This window comes from Phyllopteryx taeniolatus, chromosome 4 (genome assembly GCF_024500385.1).
Source record: "Phyllopteryx taeniolatus isolate TA_2022b chromosome 4, UOR_Ptae_1.2, whole genome shotgun sequence".
NCBI lineage: Eukaryota > Metazoa > Chordata > Actinopteri > Syngnathiformes > Syngnathidae > Phyllopteryx > Phyllopteryx taeniolatus.
Window position 1 is genome coordinate 6,960,706 of NC_084505.1, and position 21,451 is coordinate 6,982,156.

At 42.2% G+C, this 21,451-nt stretch overlaps 1 protein-coding gene and 1 long non-coding RNA gene across 4 annotated transcripts in view; one reads left to right on the plus strand and one right to left on the minus strand.

Moving 5' to 3' along the window:
* Window positions 1-21,451, minus strand: part of dlc1 (DLC1 Rho GTPase activating protein) — a 107,480-nt gene that overhangs the window by 27,353 nt on the left and 58,676 nt on the right. Inside the window, exon 1 of one of the 3 annotated variants that reach the window (XM_061772248.1) lies at window positions 4,568-4,835. The exons of the other annotated variants lie outside the window; for them this stretch is intronic. Coding sequence (XP_061628232.1) covers window positions 4,568-4,580 — 13 coding nt within the window. The 5' untranslated portion in view covers window positions 4,581-4,835. Of the gene's footprint in view, window positions 1-4,567; window positions 4,836-21,451 lie in introns of those variants that run through there. 3 annotated transcript variants of the gene reach the window in all.
* LOC133477464 (uncharacterized) lies at window positions 3,789-7,945 on the plus strand. The gene is made up of 3 exons (XR_009788375.1): window positions 3,789-4,223; window positions 4,378-4,447; window positions 7,218-7,945. It is a non-coding gene; the product is annotated as an uncharacterized LOC133477464 (long non-coding RNA).

Below are 21,451 nucleotides of genomic sequence, written 5' to 3' on the forward strand. Positions count from 1 at the left end.
GTGACAATTGTTATTGAGGATGAATGAGCAATTAAAGAAAGTGGGGATGATAAAGCGAGTCTAAAACATACAACCTAAATTCCAATGAAGTTGGGACGTTGTGTTAAACATAAATAAAAATAGAATACAATGATTTGCAAATCATGTTCAACCTATATTTAATTGAATACACTACAAAGACAAGATATTTAATGTTCAAACTGATAAACTTTATTGTTTTTAGTAAATAATAATTTAATTTGAATTTTATGGCTGCAACACATTCCAAAAAAGCTGGGACAGGGTCATGTTTACCAATGTGTTACATCACCTTTTCTGTTAACAACATTCAATAAACGTTTGGGAACTGAGGACACTAATTGTTGAAGCTTTGTAGGTGGCATTCTTTCCCATTCTTGCTTGATGTACAGCTTCAGCTGTTCAAGAGTCCGGGGTCTCCGTTGTCGTATTTTACGCTTCATAATGCGCCACACATTTTCAATGGGAGACAGGTCTGGACTGCAGGCAGGCCAGTCTAGTACCCGCACTCTTGTACTAAGAAAGCCACGCTGTTGTATCATGTGCAGAATGTGGTTTGGCATTGTCTTGCTGAAATAAGCAAGACAATGAAAAAGACGTTGCTTGGATGGCAGCATATGTTTCTCCAAAACCTGTATGTACCTTTCAGCATTAATGGTGTTTTCAAAGATGTGTAAATTACCCATGCCATTGGCACTAACACAGCCCCATACCATCACAGATGCTGGCTTTTGAACTTTATGTCCATAACAGTTCGGATGGTTCTTTTCCTCTTTGGCCCGATGGACACGACCTCCACAATTTCCAAAATCAATTTGAAATGTGGACTCGTCGGACCACAGAACACTTTTCCACTTTGCATCAGTCCATCTTAGATGAGCTAAGGCCCAGAGAAGCCAGCGGTGTTTCTGGGTGTTGTTGCTAAATGGCTTTTGCTTTGCATAGTAGAGTTTCAAGTTGCATTTACGGATGTAGCGCCGAACTGTATTTACTGACATTGGTTTTCTGAAGTGTTCCTGAGCCCATGTGGTGATATCCTTTACACATTAATGTCAGTTTTTGATGCAGTGTCGCCTGAGGGATCGAAGGTCACGGGCATTCAATGTTGGTTTTCGGCCTTGCCGCTTACATGCAGTGATTTCTCCAGATTCTCTGAACCTTTTGATGATATTATGGACCGTAGATGATGAAATCCCTAAATTCCTTGCAATTACGTTGAGGAACATTGTCCTTAAACTGTTCGACTATTTTCTCACGCACTAGTTCACAAAGAAGTGAACCTTGCCCCATCTTTGCTTGTGAATGACTGAGCCATTCAGGGAAGCTCCTTTTATACCCAATCATGGCACCCACCTGTTCCCAATTAGCCTGTTCACCTGTGGGATGTTCCAAACTGGTGTTTGATGAGCATTCCTCAACTTTCTTAGTCTTTTTTGCTACCTGTCCCAGCTTTTTTGGAACGTGTTGCAGCCATAAAATTCTCAGTTAATGATTATTTGCTAAAAACAATAGTTTATCAGTTTGAACATGACATATCTTGTCTTTGTAGTGTATTCAATTCAATATAGGTTGAACATAATTTACAAATCATTGTATTCTGTTTTTATTTATGTTTAACACGTCCCAACTTCACTGGAATTGGAGTTGTACATTGTTTGACAAGTACTTTGTCAGCCCTGTGTCAGTTTGACCCTTGTGACTTCAGCCTTGGAGCTCAAGGAGGAACATAAGACAACAACAGCATGCTGTTTCCTGACTGCAAATGGTCACCCTCAAAATGTTCTCCATCTTTTTTTTGCCTTAATCCCACCTCCAGTTAAAAGAATCAGATATAGAGACGAAGTTTATCAAGACAACAGAAGAAACTGGCTGACTACACTGGGGAAAAGAAGCAGGAAAGAGTGATGAGAGTGACTATCATGACTAATGACAGCCATGGTGGTGCTAATAGGGATGACATTACAATTGCCAGTGAATGTTTCTACTCAATTTATTTAGAATAACTAGTGAGCTACAATCACAGCTGCTTCCCAGCTACTCCTTGGCCAATTCTAAAATTAACCACTGCGGTCTTTTCTTTGCTTTTCTTTTCGATACACTCGCTGCCTCTTCTCCGTGGGCTCGTTTCAACTCTGCTCACCCCTTCTCTTCTCTCCTTTTCCTGTGGCAGGAAATTCTCACAATTGCCGGCCAGAGTTTCCCTCCATCGCAGGAGGCCGCAGGGTCTTGCTTGGCCAATCCGGAATGCTCAGATCCAGTAGGACTTTGTTCAGCGGCTCGCAAACAAAGGATGCTGCCTCCCACCTCAAAGGCTCAGCTGCAGACATTGAGGACTGGAGGTCAAGAGCCTGAATACAGTTATCATCGTGGCTGAGGCTTTGAAGTTGGCAGATTGAAAAGAATGCTTGACGAACAACTGTTGTGAGGCTTATCGGCAATAACCTAATCGCCGGTAGACCTCGCAGCACCAACTGTGACGCAAGACTAAAACGCAGTCAGGGGGGTTGTTATCAACTGCAGGACTGAGAGGCTCTTTCTAAAGGTGTTGCAAAGAGGGTCTAGACAGGAGAGGTGATAAATGAGACTGTGTGGCTCAGAAGCTATCAACGAGGAGGACTATCAAGACACAAAGTCATGATTCTGCTTGTCACCTGGACAACCAAAAAGCTCTTGACAATGAATACACGTAGAATTGGGGTGGTGAGTACTGTGTTGGGGGGGGTTGATGACGACCATAGTGGCTCATGACTGACAGGGCCCGAGAAAGCTGTTATGTTAACTTACAAGTTGACTGAGCTCATAACCTAATTTAGTGTGCACAAGTCTCAAATTGTGTGTGGAATGCGGGATGCTGGGCTTGCTTGTACTGACAAAAAAAAAAAATATATATATATATATATACATATATATATATATATGTTTTTATTTTAGAAACCACAGCAAAGGTTTGTAACCCAGACAACTTGTAAGTTGGTGCACTCGCAAGTCATCAGTGTAGAAAATTTGACTCGCAGTGCTATTCTGAAATGCAAAGATGGTTGATGCCATATGTTTTTAAATTTCTTTTTTTTTTTTTTATTGGGTATCAAGTTATTGCATGGCTGAGACAGCTGGGTCCCATGAGAAGATCGAGCTGCTGTTCAGTGAGTGAGACAGTGGCAGCACTATCACCATCTGGCTTGCCTCAAGCGATGCCCCCCCCCCTGCAACCACACATGCAAAAGAATAATGGAGACACAAGCATGGTCTCTTTCAGTTTGAGACACATGCACACATGTATGCATAAACACAGCTGGTCTAGATGGATCATTGTCGGCTAACCCCAATGGACACTGTGCTACCCCGATGATAGATTTATGCTCACACGGAGGGGCTAAAGTCAGGGATCAGGTGACCGCACGTATTCAAACTCATGATAAGCTTCCCACAGCCAGAAGGGAGCCAAAAGGCAGGACTCACTTGATACATTTGCTTGCAGATGCCAAAAGAGAAGGTGACAGCACTAATGCACATGGGTGTCTTCTCAAGGGATGTGAGCGGCGTGCCGGCTGGATGTGAAATCCTGCAGATAAGGCCTCAGCTCACTTCCTGCTTCACAAAGCAGAGAAGCTGAAGCGGGTTCGGTCTCTCTTTGAAGGCTCATTGACTCTCACTTAATCACACGAACATCAACTCCGACACCTGACTTCAGGTTTGCAAAACATTCAACCGCTGGATCACTCAGTGTTAGTATTGTAAACAGTGCCATGGCTATGTACTGTGATGCCATGATGTCTACAAGTGTGTTGGAGGTTGCTCCTGGTGGTTAGAACTGAAGCCTGCTGCGCTTTGTGTCTAGTCCAAAGACTGAGATACTGGCTCTGATAAGGAAGCATGTGACTTTAAAAAAAGAAAAAAAAGAAAAGAAAAAGTCTTTACTCAAGCACCAAAGCATACAAATCAAGTTAAGCCAGGCAGCACAGCCAAAAAGAGGATTTGATCCCAGCCTCATCTCCTCTCCCCTCATTAGCAAAAGGTTAGCTCTAGGGCAAAAGGCAAGGGTACTAGAATATACTGTGGCCCTTTGCTTGACATGAAATGACGAGACAAGGAGGGTCGCTATGCATAGTCATCATCTGAAAGAGTTCGGAAAAACACTGTAATTCTTGCTTCTTTCAACCACGGATCCCAAATGAGTCACGGCACGTCATGCTCTTCTAAGCCGGGTAAGTTCAAGCAAAACTGGACATGGCGCACCGATATATATTTTCGACAAAACTAATATAAACGGATATTTACCCAATAAATCGACAAGAGCGAAAATCATATCGAGGTCCATGTGAGATGTTCTGGAGAAAGCTAACGCAAATTTGTGCGCAGGTTTGAGCTGGGAGAAACTTTTCGTTTTGAAATCACGAATCACATCCTCGGAAGACAAAACATCTCAAAGGTATCAACAAATTAAAAAAACAAAAAGTACAGTACCGAGAGTCAAAATACACCACGTTTAGGATATATCATTATTGTACGTGGAACTCGTTGCTATTGAAAACGAAAAACAACAACTTACGTGTTAGTATCATTTTTTTTTTTTAAACCTCCCGGCTGAGTTCAGACAAGCGACGACTTTTGAGTCCACAGCTACAGCGAAGCCCTCATGATAAATCCAGGCACAAAGTCACACTATAAAGTCGGCAGCAAATGTCCTCTGGGGCGTCAATAAATCCATGGTTCGAATTCGATTCGGCAGCCAAATAACGTCCAGTCCACACTTTTGCGCTCCTTGCGAGAGCGCTCCACGGCAGGAGAGGGAATGCACGGGAGAGGAGAGATTCCAGCTTTTTGGGACGGCCGACTCCGCCCACAGCCACCCCCGCGACCCCCCCCCCCCCCCCCCCCCCCCCTTCCCCCGCTGCTCCCCACCTGACGAACCACACAAAGTGGTCTTTGGCTTTACTGGACGTGAACGGGGCTCGTTGTTACCATCCACTGGCTTCACTTGGGCTCCAAATGGGGTTCTCCAAATACTTTTCAGAGTCGCTATGGAATCGAAAGTGCTCCTCCTGCACTGCTGTCGTCCAGCAGCTCGGAGGTTTTTTTTTTTTGTTTTTTTTGGAACTGGTCTTGTCTGCTAATATTTTTAGTATGCAGCCACCCCCACGAGTAAACAAATTTTATTTTCTTCTTCTATATGGAATACCTTAAATTCCCCTTTACAACGCAGGTGGTGAAGGGCCACATCATTTTCAACTAATTAATGACGAATGAGTCATATGGATGGGAAACACGTTGCCTCCTCATATGTTTCAGATTTTGATAGATGAGTCTATGCACATGTTTGTAAGGGGGTGCATAGGATTTGTTTGAACTGGTTTGATTCAAAACAGCCTTTCCCATTTTTTCCCAATATTCTTTTCTCCCATCCTTCAGGACATGCAATTTCAGTGCATGGTAGTTTGTGATTCTTTAGATTTATTTTTTCTTGTCCTGTAAGGAAAGCATGAGGAAAAAGAGGTAATAGAACAAGTATGATGCAAAGGAGTGGGATATATAGTTGTGTCAGAGAGAGAAAGCTCAGACTGGTGGAGGAGAAGGACACAGGAATTAGAGATCGAAAGATTACCAAACAAGGCCAAATCCCAGTGCTACAAAACATGACCACCCAAAGCCTGAACCAAAGACTAGACTCAAATCGACCTTCGGCTAGCCATGGCTCAACCAAGCCTTCTTATAAAAAGGGTTACACATCTATGCCCTAGGTATAATAGGAGTAGTATTAATAGTAAAAGAAGAGGAATGGAATGTACCGGAAAGTGAGTTGTCTGAAGTGACTCATCTCCCAAGCACAGGCAGTTATCTCAGTCTGTCACCACATTCATCATTTAGTCAGCAAAGTTGAAGGTGAGTACACAATAACTCCTTTTTAAACTTGTATGACAGTCAAGAATGTTAAAATGTTACTCAACGGGGAAAGTTTGCTTTTTGGGGGGGTTTTAAGAAACCACCATGCCTGAGGAAGATCAACCTATGAGAGACAGAAGGCGTGACGGATGAGGTGTCAGTCATTTGCCGTGCACTATCGCGCACGGCCACTGCACTGCTCTGACCTGACACGGAAAGAAGCATCTAGAGGAGGGAAATGAGAATGAAAAATAACTTTCAAATCTACTTGACTTGCAGAGTAATGTGCAGAAGACAGTGGCAACATGTGAAAGGTAGAAAAGTACAATAAGAAAAATGCAAAAATTCCCAACCATTCCCCTTCCAATGCTTCAGCCTTCCTTTTGATGCACCTTCGGTGTGTACGCTCATTTTCTAACCCCAAACACAGAGGCCAGGTCAGTGGATGGACGTGTCAGTCCAACACACACACACACACATGCACACACACGCACACACACACACACACAACACACGCATGCACCCAAGCACACACATACGGCACACTCCCAAGGCCGTGTCAACAAAGACTCAATAAAGAGATAAGAGTTATGGCTCAGTCAAGGTCGAGCCGCATGAAAGACGTGAGGCATTTATGTACGTGTAAGTAACTATACCAGTATATCAATTATCGTAATTTCTCGTGTATAATGCGCACCCCAAATGTCAATAGTGCCCATTATACATAGGTATAAGGGCAAATGGAAAAAACCTTCACATTGTATAAATCTATGCCGCCATCTAGTGGTTATGAAAAAGCTGTACACTTTAATTCCAAAATGCCGCCGCCACCTAGTGGTTATAAAAAGAGTGTAGACTAGGTAATCAAACATAAGAGCACAACTAAATAAAAGTAGGGCTGTGAATTTCAAAATAAGAGCAAGTAAATACAAAAAAAGCATCACTTGTTGAAATAAAGTGCTTAACTTCAGAATAATTATTTCAAAAAACTAACAAAATACAGATAATACTTCATGTTTTGATCATATGGGTAGAAGCAAAATCATGCATTGTAAAAATGCTTTATACATAGGTAGAAGGGTTTTCCAGAATTTTGAGGTCCACTTTGGGGGTGCGTATTATACATGGGTGCGCATTACACACAAGAAATTACGGTTAGTTTCTTGTGTGGTGTTAAATACAATACAATTTGGCATGTGTGTGATGCATTCAAAACCTTAGGAAATTGGAATGTAAACGAATGAGTCCTGCAACTTTCACTGACACAGTTTGAGATAATGGCTTTAACTGCTGCTGTGTGTGTGTGTGTTTGTGTGCAGGTGAGCGGTGTGCTTTTAAAAACAGGAATCTTCAGAAACAGTGCATCTAAAGTAGATCTGCCCCCTCTGACAGTGATTGGAGAGAGAAAGAGAGAGAGAAAGCGATGCTTCCAAGCACACAACAGTGATGAGGAAGTCAAGAGAGACCTACACAGACCCACACACAGACACACAACACACACGTACACAAACAAAGGAAGTGTGAGGCAGACAGCGGCCCAAATGCCTTGCCGACACCCTCTCCGGGCTTTGATGGACTGACCACGATCACAATGGGGGCTGACACACACACACATAGGCACACACAAAAACAATGGACGACTTTTTCTGGCATGTATATTTTTTAAATTATATTTCTAAAACAAGCCCTTTTTGTCGAATCATCCTTTTATAAAGTGACTTACTTGGTGACCGCAGCAGTAAGGGTATATTACAATATGGTGCAAGTAGGAAAAAGAAAGCCATAGTCACAAAAACAGGCTATGCAGGAAGGCATTTGCATTTGCTGGATAATGTGCTTTTAAAGTGATGTTGTCGTGAGAATGTGCTTGTCTGCACGTTTACAAGACATAAACATGGAGTTTAAAGAAGACATTCCAAACCTTCTTGCTAAATGTTTGATCCTAATGTCTAACAGAATCTGTTCTATTATGCTCACCTGAAATTTGTTGTTATTTCAGAACAAATTTTCCTTTAAGAAATAATGTAAAATGTATGATAATGTACAATAAATGTAATTACTACAATCTGTTCCAAACTGTTGCCCTCATAAAACTTACCAGGCAATGTTTTAACTAACATTTTAGCCACTGTAATATCAAAACAAACAGCTTTCTTAGCAGTAATGATGATTGTAGCGTGTGAGAAGTTGTGTTGCTTTGGGACTCACAAGTTTGTATAACATAAAAATCAATAGAACACGCGGTTATACAAACTCGCTAACCGCTATAGCTCGTAGCTAACGTTAGCAGTCGAGTCGACGCCATGCGCCCACGACTGTACTTGGACTTCACTGTCTTTATCCTTACGATCTTTTGCTTCGCTGCTCGCTGTACTGAAATCTACTGAGCTACGCTGAAGACTTGCGTCTCATGTGATGTAGCTCAAAGTGAAAGTTCAACTTTGAGGTTGTTGTGCGACTTCTGATGCATATTCTTGCTCATCATTTCAGTCGAATATCAAATTCTATGACCTTTGGAGATCGGAATTTTGAGGTACTAATGTATTATGTAATAGGTGAAGCACTTCTTTGTAGGTCACTGAATGCAGACGAAGATGGGCCAAATACAATTTATGAGTAATTACAAGGGGATTGACTCAGTAATGAGGCTTTCATAGCCTTTTGGTTCTGGCTCAAAACAAATGACTTGAGAAATCCGTAAGTTAATAGAAGACTCTAAATTGCCCGTAGGTGTGAATGTGAGTGCGAATGGTTGTTTGTTTGTATGTGCCCTGCGATTGGCTGTCGACCAGTTCAGGGTGTACCCCGCCTCTCGCCCGAAGTTAGCTGGGATAGGCTCCAGCACGCCCGCAACCCTAGTGAGGATAAGCGCAACGGAAGATGAATGAATGAACTTGACAAATCCCATTCGTTGATCACAACTATGATGTTTAAGCAGTCAATTTGAGTTCTCTAAAAAAGTACAACCATATGTGTCTCTGGCTTAACCTTGACATTCTGACAATGGCAGAGAGGATGACTGGCCAACATGTAGGTGTAAATGCTAAAGTCAACAATAGGAATGTTAACCTCCACACATGTACACAGGCACTAAACCACGTGCAAGGACAGGCTTGTTGGAAATGAGTAAAACACGAGTCATCCAGTTCAGTTCACTGGAATACTTCAAGTATTCCTAATTGTATAGAACAGTAGCTGTGAGCACTGAGGAAATCCATTGATAAGCAGTAATGTAAATTCTGAATGACAACATAGAACGCACACATAGGGCAGATTATTGCCCCTATTTAGCATATTAGTCATGGGTAAGGAAACCAGATAATGAATTTGTTGCTTTATGCCAGGAGAAGGAAAGAGGCAGAAGAGCAGAGCCTGAGGGTAATTGTGAGGCATTTGGCAAAACAGAGAAGGCATTTTGGAAAAAGATGAGGGTGATATTAATAGTTGTACCTGCGGGCTGTGAGAAAAGAGGAGACGAAAAGAAGAAATTGTGTTCCTACATTTTCTTCCTAAAAAGGAGTAAATGTTGGTGAATTATATTAACCCCAGTGTTTTATGGAAAACCACAGTTTTTTTTTTCTGGACACGAAGTGAATACAACAAGCCACAGAAGAGCACGGAAGATCAATGCAATACAGAAGGAGTTTGTGTGTCTGACTGCATTTTCAAAGAATTACAACTAAATATCCTTGAAATGGCGTTGTGCCTGGAAATGTTGAAAATCGCTATTTTGTTTGGGACAAGTTAGATGTCATTGAGTCAGGTTTTCCAAACTGAACACACCCATTCATAAACCAAGATTTTCAAAAAGAAGTATGTATTTTCATTCATCCATTTTCTGTACTGCTTGTCCACTCCAGAGTTGTGGGTGAGTTGGAGCCTATCCCGGCTGATTTTGGGCAAGAGAGTTATCAGCCAATCACAGCAACCACAAACACTCATATTCACACCCGTGGGCAATTTAGAGTCTTAAATTAACTGAACATGCATGTTTTGGGCTGGGGGGAACTCAGAGAAACCCCATAGAAGTAAGGGGAGAACATGTAAACTTTACACAGGAAGACAAGATTAAAATTCTGTCACATCAGAGCAGCGAGGCAGATGTGCTAACCACAAGTCCACTCTGCTGCCCGTGCATGTATATGTACTCAGAGTGCATTTTCCTTGTTTCCTTTTGAGTCGAAATGATTAATCCTCATAATGAGCACAACAAAAGAATTGGTCACCATAAAGTGTTTTAACGCCTTAGTCTAGCAAAACTGCGGTGTAGTTTCAGTGGGTTGAAGTCATGTCGAATTGCCCACGGTACGGGTGGAGCTGGCAAAGTTGGCAAAAGATGCTTTATTCATGCATGAAAGAGAGCTTTGATTGACAATGTAGTATTACACAAGGATGACAATATTAGTTGTTTGTAGCAACAAAAGAAGCATGATGTAAACACACAGTTTTCCACAACTTTAACTAGTATGGTCGTAGAGCACACACCTTCACCAAGATTGAACCATGAACAAAAGGCAGTTTTTTGTTCATAGACAGACTCTACCGGTGTTTATTATAAGGCTGGGAAAATTGTTACATTGTGAGTCGTACAAAAAAAGCTAAAACAAATTCCTCAAACAAATCTAAAAGCATTTTGTTGCATTTGTGTTAGTGGTGTATATGTGTTTATTTATCTGAATGGCAAACAGTGCCATGTTATTTAAGAAGTAGTATATTACTTCAACTGAAAAACTTTCCATATGCCGCTTCATCCAGATACTACTGTAATTTCTCGTGTGTAATCCGCACCCATGTATAATACGCACCCCCAAAGTTGACCTCAAAATTCTGTAAAAACTCTTCTACCTATGTATAATGCGTTTTTACAATGCATGATTTTGCTTCTACCCCTATGATCAAAACATGAAGCATTATCTGTATTTTTTTAGTTTTTTCAAGTAATTATTCTGAAGTTAAGCACTTTATTTGAACAAGTAATCCTTTTTTAATTTACTTGCTCTTATTTTGAAATTCACAGCCCTACTTTTATTTAGTAACGTAGAAAACACACAGTTGTGCTCTTATGTTTGATTACCCAGGCAGAATTTGTAAGATGCATACAATTCTTTAAAGAAAACATGAATGACCAGGCAAAACACATTTAATTTTATTTTAATGGAATTCAAATTAGCCGGCACGGTGGCCGACTGGTCAAGAGCGTCAGCCTCACAGTTCTGAGGACCGGGGTTCAATCCCCGGCCCCGCCTGTGTGGAGTTTGCATGTTCTCCCCGTGCCAGCATGGGTTTTCTCCGGGCTCTCCGGTTTCCTCCCACATCCGAAAAACATGCATGAATTGGAGACTCTAAATTGCCCGTAGGTGTGAATGTGAGTGCAAATGGTTGTTTGTTTGTATGTGCCCTGCTATTAGCTGGCAGCCAGTTCAGGGTGTACCCCGCCTCCTGCCCAATGATAGCTGGGATAGGCTCCAGCACGCCCGCGACCCTAGTGAGGAGAAGCGGCTCAGAAAATGGATGGATGGATGGATGGAATTCAAATTAAACGGTTAAGCATTTCAGAAAAGCATTATCATTAAATAAAACATAACCATGAAGAAATTAATGATGGTTGTTGTTCAGTCCTTAGTCATATTTAAAAAAAAAAAAAAACAATATTTCACAAATTCTACCAGGGTATGTAAACTTATGAGCACAACTGTACATACATGCAGTCATACGTACCCCTGTCATATCGGAATGAAAGTGTAGTCTACACCTTTTTTATAACCATTAGGTGGCGGTGGCATTTTGGAATGAAAGTTTACAGCTTTTTCATAACCACTAGATGGGGGCATACATTTATAAAATGTGGAGGTTTTTTCCATTTGCCCTTATACCTATGTATAATGTGCACTATTGACTTTTGACAATTTTTTTGGGGGGGGGGAAATTATATGCATTATACACGAGACATTACGGGATATGTCCAAGAATTAAATGGGTTATACCTTTGGACCAGTTATCTCCCCTACCAAGTTTTGTAAGTTTTTTAATATTTGTGTAGCCCTGCTAAGTAACAATAAAACGACAGCCAATACCTATATTCCTGTGCAAAATTTCCGCTATGAAAGAGGAAATCATACACAATTCTCTTGCCTGTTCATATTTATTTTCTACTTTTGACTTCTGTGATGGCTTCCTACACAAATGGCACAAAGAGTAAATTCCAATGCACCAAATGTTAATTTTTTTCTGTATCCAGATTCAGCCCGCGAGTAAAACAGGAAGTTGATGCTTTAGTCTCGCCTGCCCTGACCTGCAACCTCCTCTGACCTCTCACGAAGCATGTGACAAAGCATGCAGACATCGAGACTGTCATGAGAAACAAACCAGATTCAGCCACGAGACTTTCACTGATCCAGACTTCTATGCAAATGTGCAATGCTTTGAGTTTTTGGAGCGATTTCTGCTGACTCTCAGTTTCGAACAGCTCCCGTCATGTCATTAATCGAAAGATAAGACGGAGACCGACTCTGCTGATTAAATAGAGATAGGAAAGAGGAGGGACACACCATGACGAATCCTATTACAACAATAAATCAGGACTTAAATAAATACATACACTTAGAATCCATCCATCCAACCATTTTCTATCTGTAGCATTTGTCCTCATCAGAGTCGCATCCCATGCTGACTTGACTACACCCAGGACTGGTGGCCAGTCGATCACAGGGCAGCTGTAGAGTGGGAAAACCAATTACACTCACACTCACCTTCACACAATCACTGAGCAGGAACTGAACCAGAGCAAACCACTAAACCATCAGTGACTGTTACACTTGGAATATACAATGAACCCCCGCCGATTCGCATTTCACCATTTGCGAACTCACCTACTTGCGATTTGTTTTGTGGAACCTAACTAACAACTAGTCGCTGAAAAACTCACCTATTTGTGCTTTCGCTAATGCCCTAAGAGACCACCATAAACACTGCTCCTTCGACAGCACCATGCCATGTTAGTGGAGGACCAGCTAGAATTGGCCACCAGCTGAAAGGCAACCGTCTTGGCAGCAAACAGCAGTCGAGAATCGAGTAGCTCTTTGTAGAGTTGACACAGGAGAAGAAGGGTGGTAAACCTCTCGAGATGATGCGGAGAAAGGTCCAACTCGTTATCGGTAGTGGTGGAAGTTAACAGCTGATCAGTTGGTAACCTAACTACTCAACGTAAGGTACAGTAAGAGCCCAGAGAAAGATAATGAGTCGTTGCAAAATATGTATTTAAAAAACGAGCGCATGTACAATCGTCAATAACATAATCAATGGCTAATAGGAAAACAGTAATTAGCTTTTTTTACGAGTTGGGAAGTGGGAACATACAGGCTAGCGTCCTCGCCCTTCTGGTACATTTTTAAATTAATTTTAAATTCAATATGTAAGCCGGTTATTTTTAAGGGTAAGGTTGTAAGATGAGTTTGAATTTATAGTGTCAGGAATCATATTTTGGGGTATATTAGGCTTTAAACTATTAATATAGGCAATTATAAGCATTTTTTGGGGGCGTCAATTTGCACAAATAGCAGGGGTTTCACGATCAAACAACAAGGTAAGTCGTAGATCTTGATAAAGAAATAATTAACTCGACATGCATAGTCGGAAATGACCACAATGTATACTACCTGGAATCATCCAAGTTGTTCAACAGTGACTGGTTCTTATGAAAACGGACAACTCATATGGACAAATAACTGTCTTTTGAAAATGTAATTGAATTCATGAGAAACAATGTCATAACTTTGTGTAAAGAACCAAGATATGGAGAAGGCCCACGTTGACATGCTTGGTACTGTTAAAAACGCACAAAATCTCAACGTGATGTAAAAAAAAAAAAAAAAAGACATGTTCTGCAGCTGTGGAAATACAATGCATTCCCCGGGGGGTTAATTAATTCCCTGAATGGAATTTAGAACAGAACAGAACAGATTTTTATGAATATCTAGTTTTAACGACCTTAACTTATGTTTTCATATTTGAGTTTCTGATCTTTTTTTCCCCTTTTAATACTGACAATATAGTTAAAATAATTACACATATTAATCTTTCAAGGTAATGTGCTTTTTATTGGTAATCTTGCTCAGTGTGCAAGCAATTATCTGCCCTTCAGCTCATCTGACAAATCCCTGCAGGAAGGCAGACATCGTCCTGATATTAACTCATTACTCTGGCGACAGCCTTGACCTACTAAACCAAAGATGGGCATGACGTTAGTCACAAAGATGCCTTACACATGCAGGAATTAAACAGTTCCAGCCAGGTTTCTTTTGGAGTGCATTCCTGAGCATACTGACAAATATAAGGACATATATTTGCATGCTTGACATACTTTTCAGGTGGATTTCAATGAACATTGACCACCAGAGATGGTTGTTGATATGATTACAGCTGGACTTGGAGATTTGAAATGTTTGCCTTTATAAATAGCTGACGCAAGTCCTGTGGACAAGAATCTAAGGAATTCTGTATAATAACCCTAATACAAATAAACAGCAGTAATAAAGTAGGTATTCCGCTACCGTTGAGTGCGGTGTGGAAAGAACCTCATGATGAATGGCACAACAAAATTATTTACAAGCAGTACTTTAGTAAGCAATTTAGAATTGAATGCATTATTTTCCCTACAGAGTCTGGCATGTATTGCCTTAAAAGGTAATAATATCAGGCATGGGATAAATTCATAGCAGACATATTGAGACAATAAAATATTATTTAATCTTTTCCTACCATTAAAGTCTGTAGTTGTTATTTACAGTGTGACATCTGAACAATTTCTCTGGTCACGTCCATAGACTTTAAGGATAGTAGAGCCTCATTTTCACAGTCCATACCCTCTCCTCACCCTCTGCTACGTACAGATACACTTGGTGCATTTACACGAGGAGCTAATGGACAGTGCTGATTTGTCTTGGGGGTGAGTTTTTTCAGAGATGAACAGGAGCCGCCCTCGTCCTCCTGCTCCTCATCGCTCCCCTGGGGAAGATTGCTCAACTTCTGTGCATGTAGGAAAACTAATACCGTCCAGCTGGAGACAAGCAACAGTGACTGATCGACCATATGCCCAGCAGATTTTTCTCTGCTTCTCATTGCTGACCTATTCTCTTTTTACCCATTTACCCCCACTCTCTCATGAATGAAGAAATTAGAGTGGACAGGAAACATAATACAAGGACAACTATACATGAAAAACACTGGCCTGATGGTCCATCATAATATTTTAACATAAAATTAGGTCAATGTCATGCTGTTCCAGTTCTGAATAATGATAACATGCTCAACTTTTTTAACACCACTGGGTGGAGGACAACCCTGGGCAACAATCCAATAGTTTTTCTCTGCACCACCTAAAGTTGGGAATACACTGTGCAAAGTCTTGTCCCACAGTTTGGGTACTCAAGTCTTGGCTCTCTGTCAGTCAGTCGCTGACTTTACGGTTTCATTACTTATGTCAACTTTTAAACCCATACCTACTGTCATTGAAATGTATTCAAAACCCAGCAGTTACATGTAGTGTTTCCTTAAAAAGTGACATCGTTTTTATAGGCTTCTGATTTCAAAACTGGCTATTCATCAATGTGTTGTGTATACTGTATGTAATTACAGTATAGGAGGTAATCTTTCATTTATATGGGTTCACAGTTGTAGCGGCCCTCCGAGGGAAGTCATAACTAAAAAAGGTTATGACAAAAAGGTTTGACACCCCTGCTCTAATGTTTAGGGGATTTAGACGCAGGCTCGGGGGCCATTTGCGGCCTGCCATGCATTTTGCAATGCTATTTAAAAAAAGGTCATGAAGGTGGGCACCATGAGAAGCAAGGTTGTTGGAAAAATGGGTGGAGGGGTGTTGCGACACCTTGGGTGGCGGGGAATTTGGTTGATGGGCACTACCTAACTACTAATAAATTGGTTTTATATATATTAGAGCTTTTCTGGATAAGCAAAGATCCAAACGAACTATTTACACCTTTCTCTTTCTCTTTAAAACACTGGTGAATAAAGATATTTCGTTTTTCGAAGCAAATATGGTTTCCTCTGATTTTTTTCTCCGTGTCAAGGTCAAATTTGTGACAAAACATTCATGATCCTCAAGTAACTGCTTCAAATATGGTCATCTACTACAGATCGCGTTTGTTTTGGTTTTGGATGTAGCCACACCTAACTGACGTATCAGTGTTTCAAAATACTATAATATCTAAACACTATATACTTTTAGTGTTTTTAATAAAGCCAAAGAATTTTAGTGGCCCTTGCATTCTTCGATTTCTGTATGTGGCCCTTGGAGGAAAAGGTTTGGACACCCATGATTTTAGAGTCTGAACATTCCCCCAGTTCCGGAATTGAAGAACCATACAAATCAAGAAACCCCCTTGCTCCTATATGTGTAGTGCAAATGGCTTAAAGGCAATGAGGCAAGCTAAGGGCGAGCATATAGACTGAAAGGAGATGCTGCTGTTGATGTTGTGGCGTACTTCACCCACAGATTTTGAACTTGATCCTCCAAACTGTCTTGCTCATGATGCATCAGACCGAACTGGCCTTTCTAGCTCACATTTCAGTGTATGCATATTAGAAGGGGCCACTCAAGTGCTTCACATGACACGTATACTACGTAATCCAACGTAAATTCTGTCAAAGAGAAGAAAAGTCTCAGCAGTTAAGTACTCATTAAGTTTCAAATGAAAGTTATTTGAGAAACCGGGCAGCATGAAAAAAAAAGTTTTACCAAAATCAAGAATGGATATCCAGCGTCACCTCAGGTAATATACAAAAACAGCTTTTCATAAGCGCTTTGTAAATGGGGCTGCTGCTTGGTTTCAAATCAAATCGTGTTTGGAGAGGAATGAGAGCGACCTTTGAAGGTGTTTTTTCAAGAAAGGCTAGCCACACTTTGTGTTATCTGACCGTGACCTCACGCACACACCCACAAAGACACTGGGCTGTCAATGTGTCACTTCACCAACGTGCTAATGCTGAGCGCTCCAGTGCTTGTATTATGACCAGCAACAAGGAGGTAGAAAGGGGAGGTCGGCCTGGACGCTTAGGGTGACACTCAGCCCGTGGCCTTCTGTTCATCCTTTCGGGGGACAATGGGGGTTACACTGCCCGTGTAATCATAAGGTGAAAGGTCAGAGCCAACACATCTTAAAGGCAAGGCGGAAGACACATTAAGTGGCGGCTCTGTCTATAGAGCAATTATCCTGAAGCACGATGGAGGTCTTCATTGGAATAAGCTGGCTGCTACAGTGTGTCAGCCAGTCCTGACTTTAAACACACATTGGATAGATAGATAGATAGATAGATAGATAGATAGATAGATAGATAGATAGATAGATAGATAGATAGATAGATAGATAGATAGATAGATAGATAGATAGATAGATAGATAGATAGATAGATAGATAGATAGATAGATAGATAGATAGATAGATAGATAGATAGATAGATAGATAGATAGATAGATAGATAGATATCTGCCCTTGGCAAATCCTTTCAAATTCTAAGAAATTGGTTTGGAAAAGGCCCTGCAAGCCTGAACGCATCCGTGTTTCGTTTCTCAGAATCACCCAACTTAAGCATGCCTTTATTGACCTTGCTTTGTGCTCTGGGGTGCAGTCATGCTGAAATAGAAAAGTGCCGAATGCAAACTGTTTCCACAGTTGGAAAAATAAAATTTTCCCAAATGTAAGTTCAGCACTGATTGGCACAAATTGCCTCACCATATTTTAACATAAAGTACTAGAATGTGAAATTTCTGCCATGTGATTACAAATATACATGGTTCCACTTGTGCCCTGTGATTGGCCGGCGACCAGTTCAGGGTGTATCACGCCTTTCGCCCGAAGATAGCTGGCATAGGCTCCAGCATGGCCGCGACCCTAGTGAGGATAAGCGGTACAGGAAATGAATGAATGAATGAATGGTTCCACTTCCCCTCCTTGAGCCATCATCTTATCGTGGTGGAGGGGTTTGTGTGTCCCAAAGATCCTAGAAGCTAAGTTGTCTGGGGCTTTATGCCTCTGGCAGGGTCACCCATGGCAAACAGGTCCTAGTTGAGGGACCAGGCAAAGCACGGCTCAGAAAACCCTATGATGGATAAAAACACTGGAAAATGTTTTCCGGATTCAGGTTACCAGGGCCCCCCTTCTGGAGCCAGGCCTATGCAACAAACAGCAGTTCAAAGTACCCACCTTTTTTGGAGTCCTTGAAGGGGGTGCTGGAGAGCGCTCCCGCTGAGGACTGCATCGTTCTGCTGGGGGACATCAATGCTCACGTTGGCAATGACAGTGAGACCTGGAAGGGCTTGATATGGAGGAACGGCCCCCCCGATCAGAATCCGAGCGGTATTCTGTTATTGGACTTCTGTGCTCATCACGGATTGTCCATAACAAACACCATGTTCAAGCATAAGGGTGTCCATACGTGCACTTGGCACCAGGACACTCAAGGCCGCAGTTCGATGATCGACTTTGTGGTCATGTCATCAGAATTGCGGCTGCATATTTTGGACACTTGGGCAAAGAGAGGGGTGGAGCTGTCAACTGATCAACACCTGGTGGTGTGTTGGCTCCGATGGTGGGGAAGATGATGGTCCGACCTGGCAGGATCAAACGTATTGTGAGGGTCTGCTGGGAACATCTGTCAGAATCCCCTGTCAGAAGGAGCTTCAACTCCCACTTCTGAAAGAACTTCACCCATGTCCCGGGGGGGTGGCGGGGGACATTGAGTCCGAGTGGACCATGTTCCGTAACTCCATTGCTTAGGGGGACCGGAGGGTGTGTTCCAACGACAGGGGATCCCACTCCTCAGCCTCCCTGGTAAGGTCAATTCAGGGTTGCTGCAGAGGAGGGTCCATCGGGAAGTCGAAGTCGAATCTCGGTTTCAGGAAGATGCAGTGTGGTTTTCGTGATGGCCGTGGAACAGTTGACTAGCAACCAACCAGTCCATGTGTTTTGTGGAATTGGAGAAGGCATTCGACCGTCTCCCCCGGGAGTCCTGTGGCGGGGTGCTTCGGGGGTATGGGGTGCCGAACCCACCGATACGGGCTGTTCGGTCCCTGTACGACCAGTGTCAGAGTTTGTTCCGCATTGCTGACAGTAAGTCGGATTCGTTTCCGGTGAGAGTAGGAATCCGCCAAGACTGCCCTTTGTCACCAATTCTGTTCATAACGTTTATGGACAGAATTTCTAGATGCAGCCAAGGCATAGAGGGGATCTGGTTTGGTGGCTTCAGTATTGCATCTCTGCTTTTTGCAGATGATGTGGTTATGTTGGCTTCTTCAAGCCGCGATCTCCAACTTTCACTGGAGTGATTCATAGCCGAGTGTGAAGCGGTTGGGATAAAAATCAGCACCTCCAAATCTGAGCCCATGGTCCCTAGTCGGAAAAGGGTAGAGTGTCCACTCCGGGTCGGGCATGAGATCCTATCTCGCGGTCTTATATGGAATGGGTGCGGCGTCTGCAGTGATGTAGACTTTGTATCGGTCCGTTGTGGCGAAGAAGGAGCAAAGCCGAAAGGCGAAGCTCTCAATTTACTGGTCGATCTATGTTCCTATACTCACTTATAGTCACAAGCTGTGGGTCACGACCAAAAGAACAAGATCCCGGATACAAGCGGCCGAAATTAGTTTCCTCCGCAGGGTGTCCAGGCTCCCGGTTAAATATAACCAGGAGGAGACCCTCGGGACGACCCAGGACATGCTGGTGAGACGACGTCTCCCGACTGGCCTGGGAAGGCCACGGGATCCCCCCGGAAGAGCTGGATGAAGTGGCTTGGGAGAGGGAAGTCTGGGCTTCCCTGCTTAAAGCTACTGCCCCCACAACCCAACCTTGGATAAGCAGAAGAAAATGGATAGATGGATGGATGGATGGTTCCACATTTTTCATTGCTAAATGTTTGTGATACACAAATTCTGCTTTATTGATAGTGGAAAGAAGACAAAGAGGTGCTTATCTAGTATAGTAATTTCATGAAAGAGATGATGAGTATAATAGTATAATTACCATTTAGTTAAAAAAAAAAAAGAGCACACCCCCTTTGCCTGAAATACATGTACATAATTTCCAAGGAATAGAGTCATTACATCCGGAATTTGAAGTATAAGGTGTAGTTCCAATATTATGTTTATTGTTGAATAATTTGACATTTATTAATCATATTGGCCAGTCATGTTTATCTCCATCCATCCATCCAGCCATCCATTCTCTGAGCCGCTTCTCCTCACTAGGGTCGTGGGCGTGCTGGAGCCTATCCCAGCTATCATCGGGTAGGAGGCGGGGTACACCCTGAACTGGTTGCCAGCCAATCGCAGGGCAAACAAACAACCATTTGCACTCACATTCACACCGACGGGCAATTTAGCGTTGTCAATTAACCTACCCTGCATGTTTTTGGGATGTGGGAGGAGTGCCCAGAGAAAACCCACGCAGGCACGGGGAGAACATGCAAACTCCACGAAGGCGGGGCCGGGTCCTCAGAACTGTGAGGCAGATGCTCTAACCAGTCGCCCACAGTGCCGCATGTTTATCTCCAGCATCACTATATTTGGAATAGGACACAAAACCTTTTTGCAATGTTTATTTTGCATCAACGTATAGGGCATTTTTTAAATTTAGTGTAGAAATAATAACTTAGTTGTAGAACCCTAAGAGGTAAAACCCTTAATCAAAAATACCAAGAAAGAGCTAGAGGATTAAACAAAAAAAAATAAAAAATAAAAAAATTCCCGAAATGACCGAGTAAACTAATAATAATAATAAAAAAGAGCCATCGAGGCATGCAAGACCCTCAAAAGGCAACAGACACAGGAAATGAAGGCCCACCGAAGAGTAAACAAGCAACATACCATGAGATCAGGCACCCTGAGAGGCAGTTAAGTCACCAGAGATGAAGCTGCTTTAATGGAGCACTAAAACATGTTGTTAGTACCCATCTGGAAAAGATTCGAATGGAATGTGACTGTTTTACATCTAATGACCAGTGACGAGCCCTCACGCCATCATCTAATCGTACATCCAAAGTCTTGTTAGACACAATAATATCACGGACACAGACTCAATCCCCCCCCTTTCCACCTTCGTCTTGCCTTCTCACCTGAGTGTTAGATATCTCGTGACAAGCTTGTCTTTCAAAAATGATCGCCACATTTGCGTAAATAATACCAACTTCAACGATCCTGTGTGTGGTTTGATTTCCTGAAAATAAAGGTTTTGGAAAGGACTCTACATTCAGGAGGACCCATTAACAGCTACTGTATGTATACATTTTATTTGAAGGGGAAATCCACAAGCTATTGGTAACCTCTGGAGAGGTATTTAAAGCCTGTGAAAGCCTTTATACGTTAAATTTGACAACTTATCCTTATGGAAAAGAGGTAAAAAAGCAGCTTCTCTCACAATAGCAGTCATAGCATTTCTGCTGACAGGAGCAAAGGTGTTGGCGAGACAGGCTAGAAAATCTGCAGTGCGAAATCAGATATTCTCAAGCACCAGGGCAGGAGCAAATTCCACATTGTGTGCAAATATTT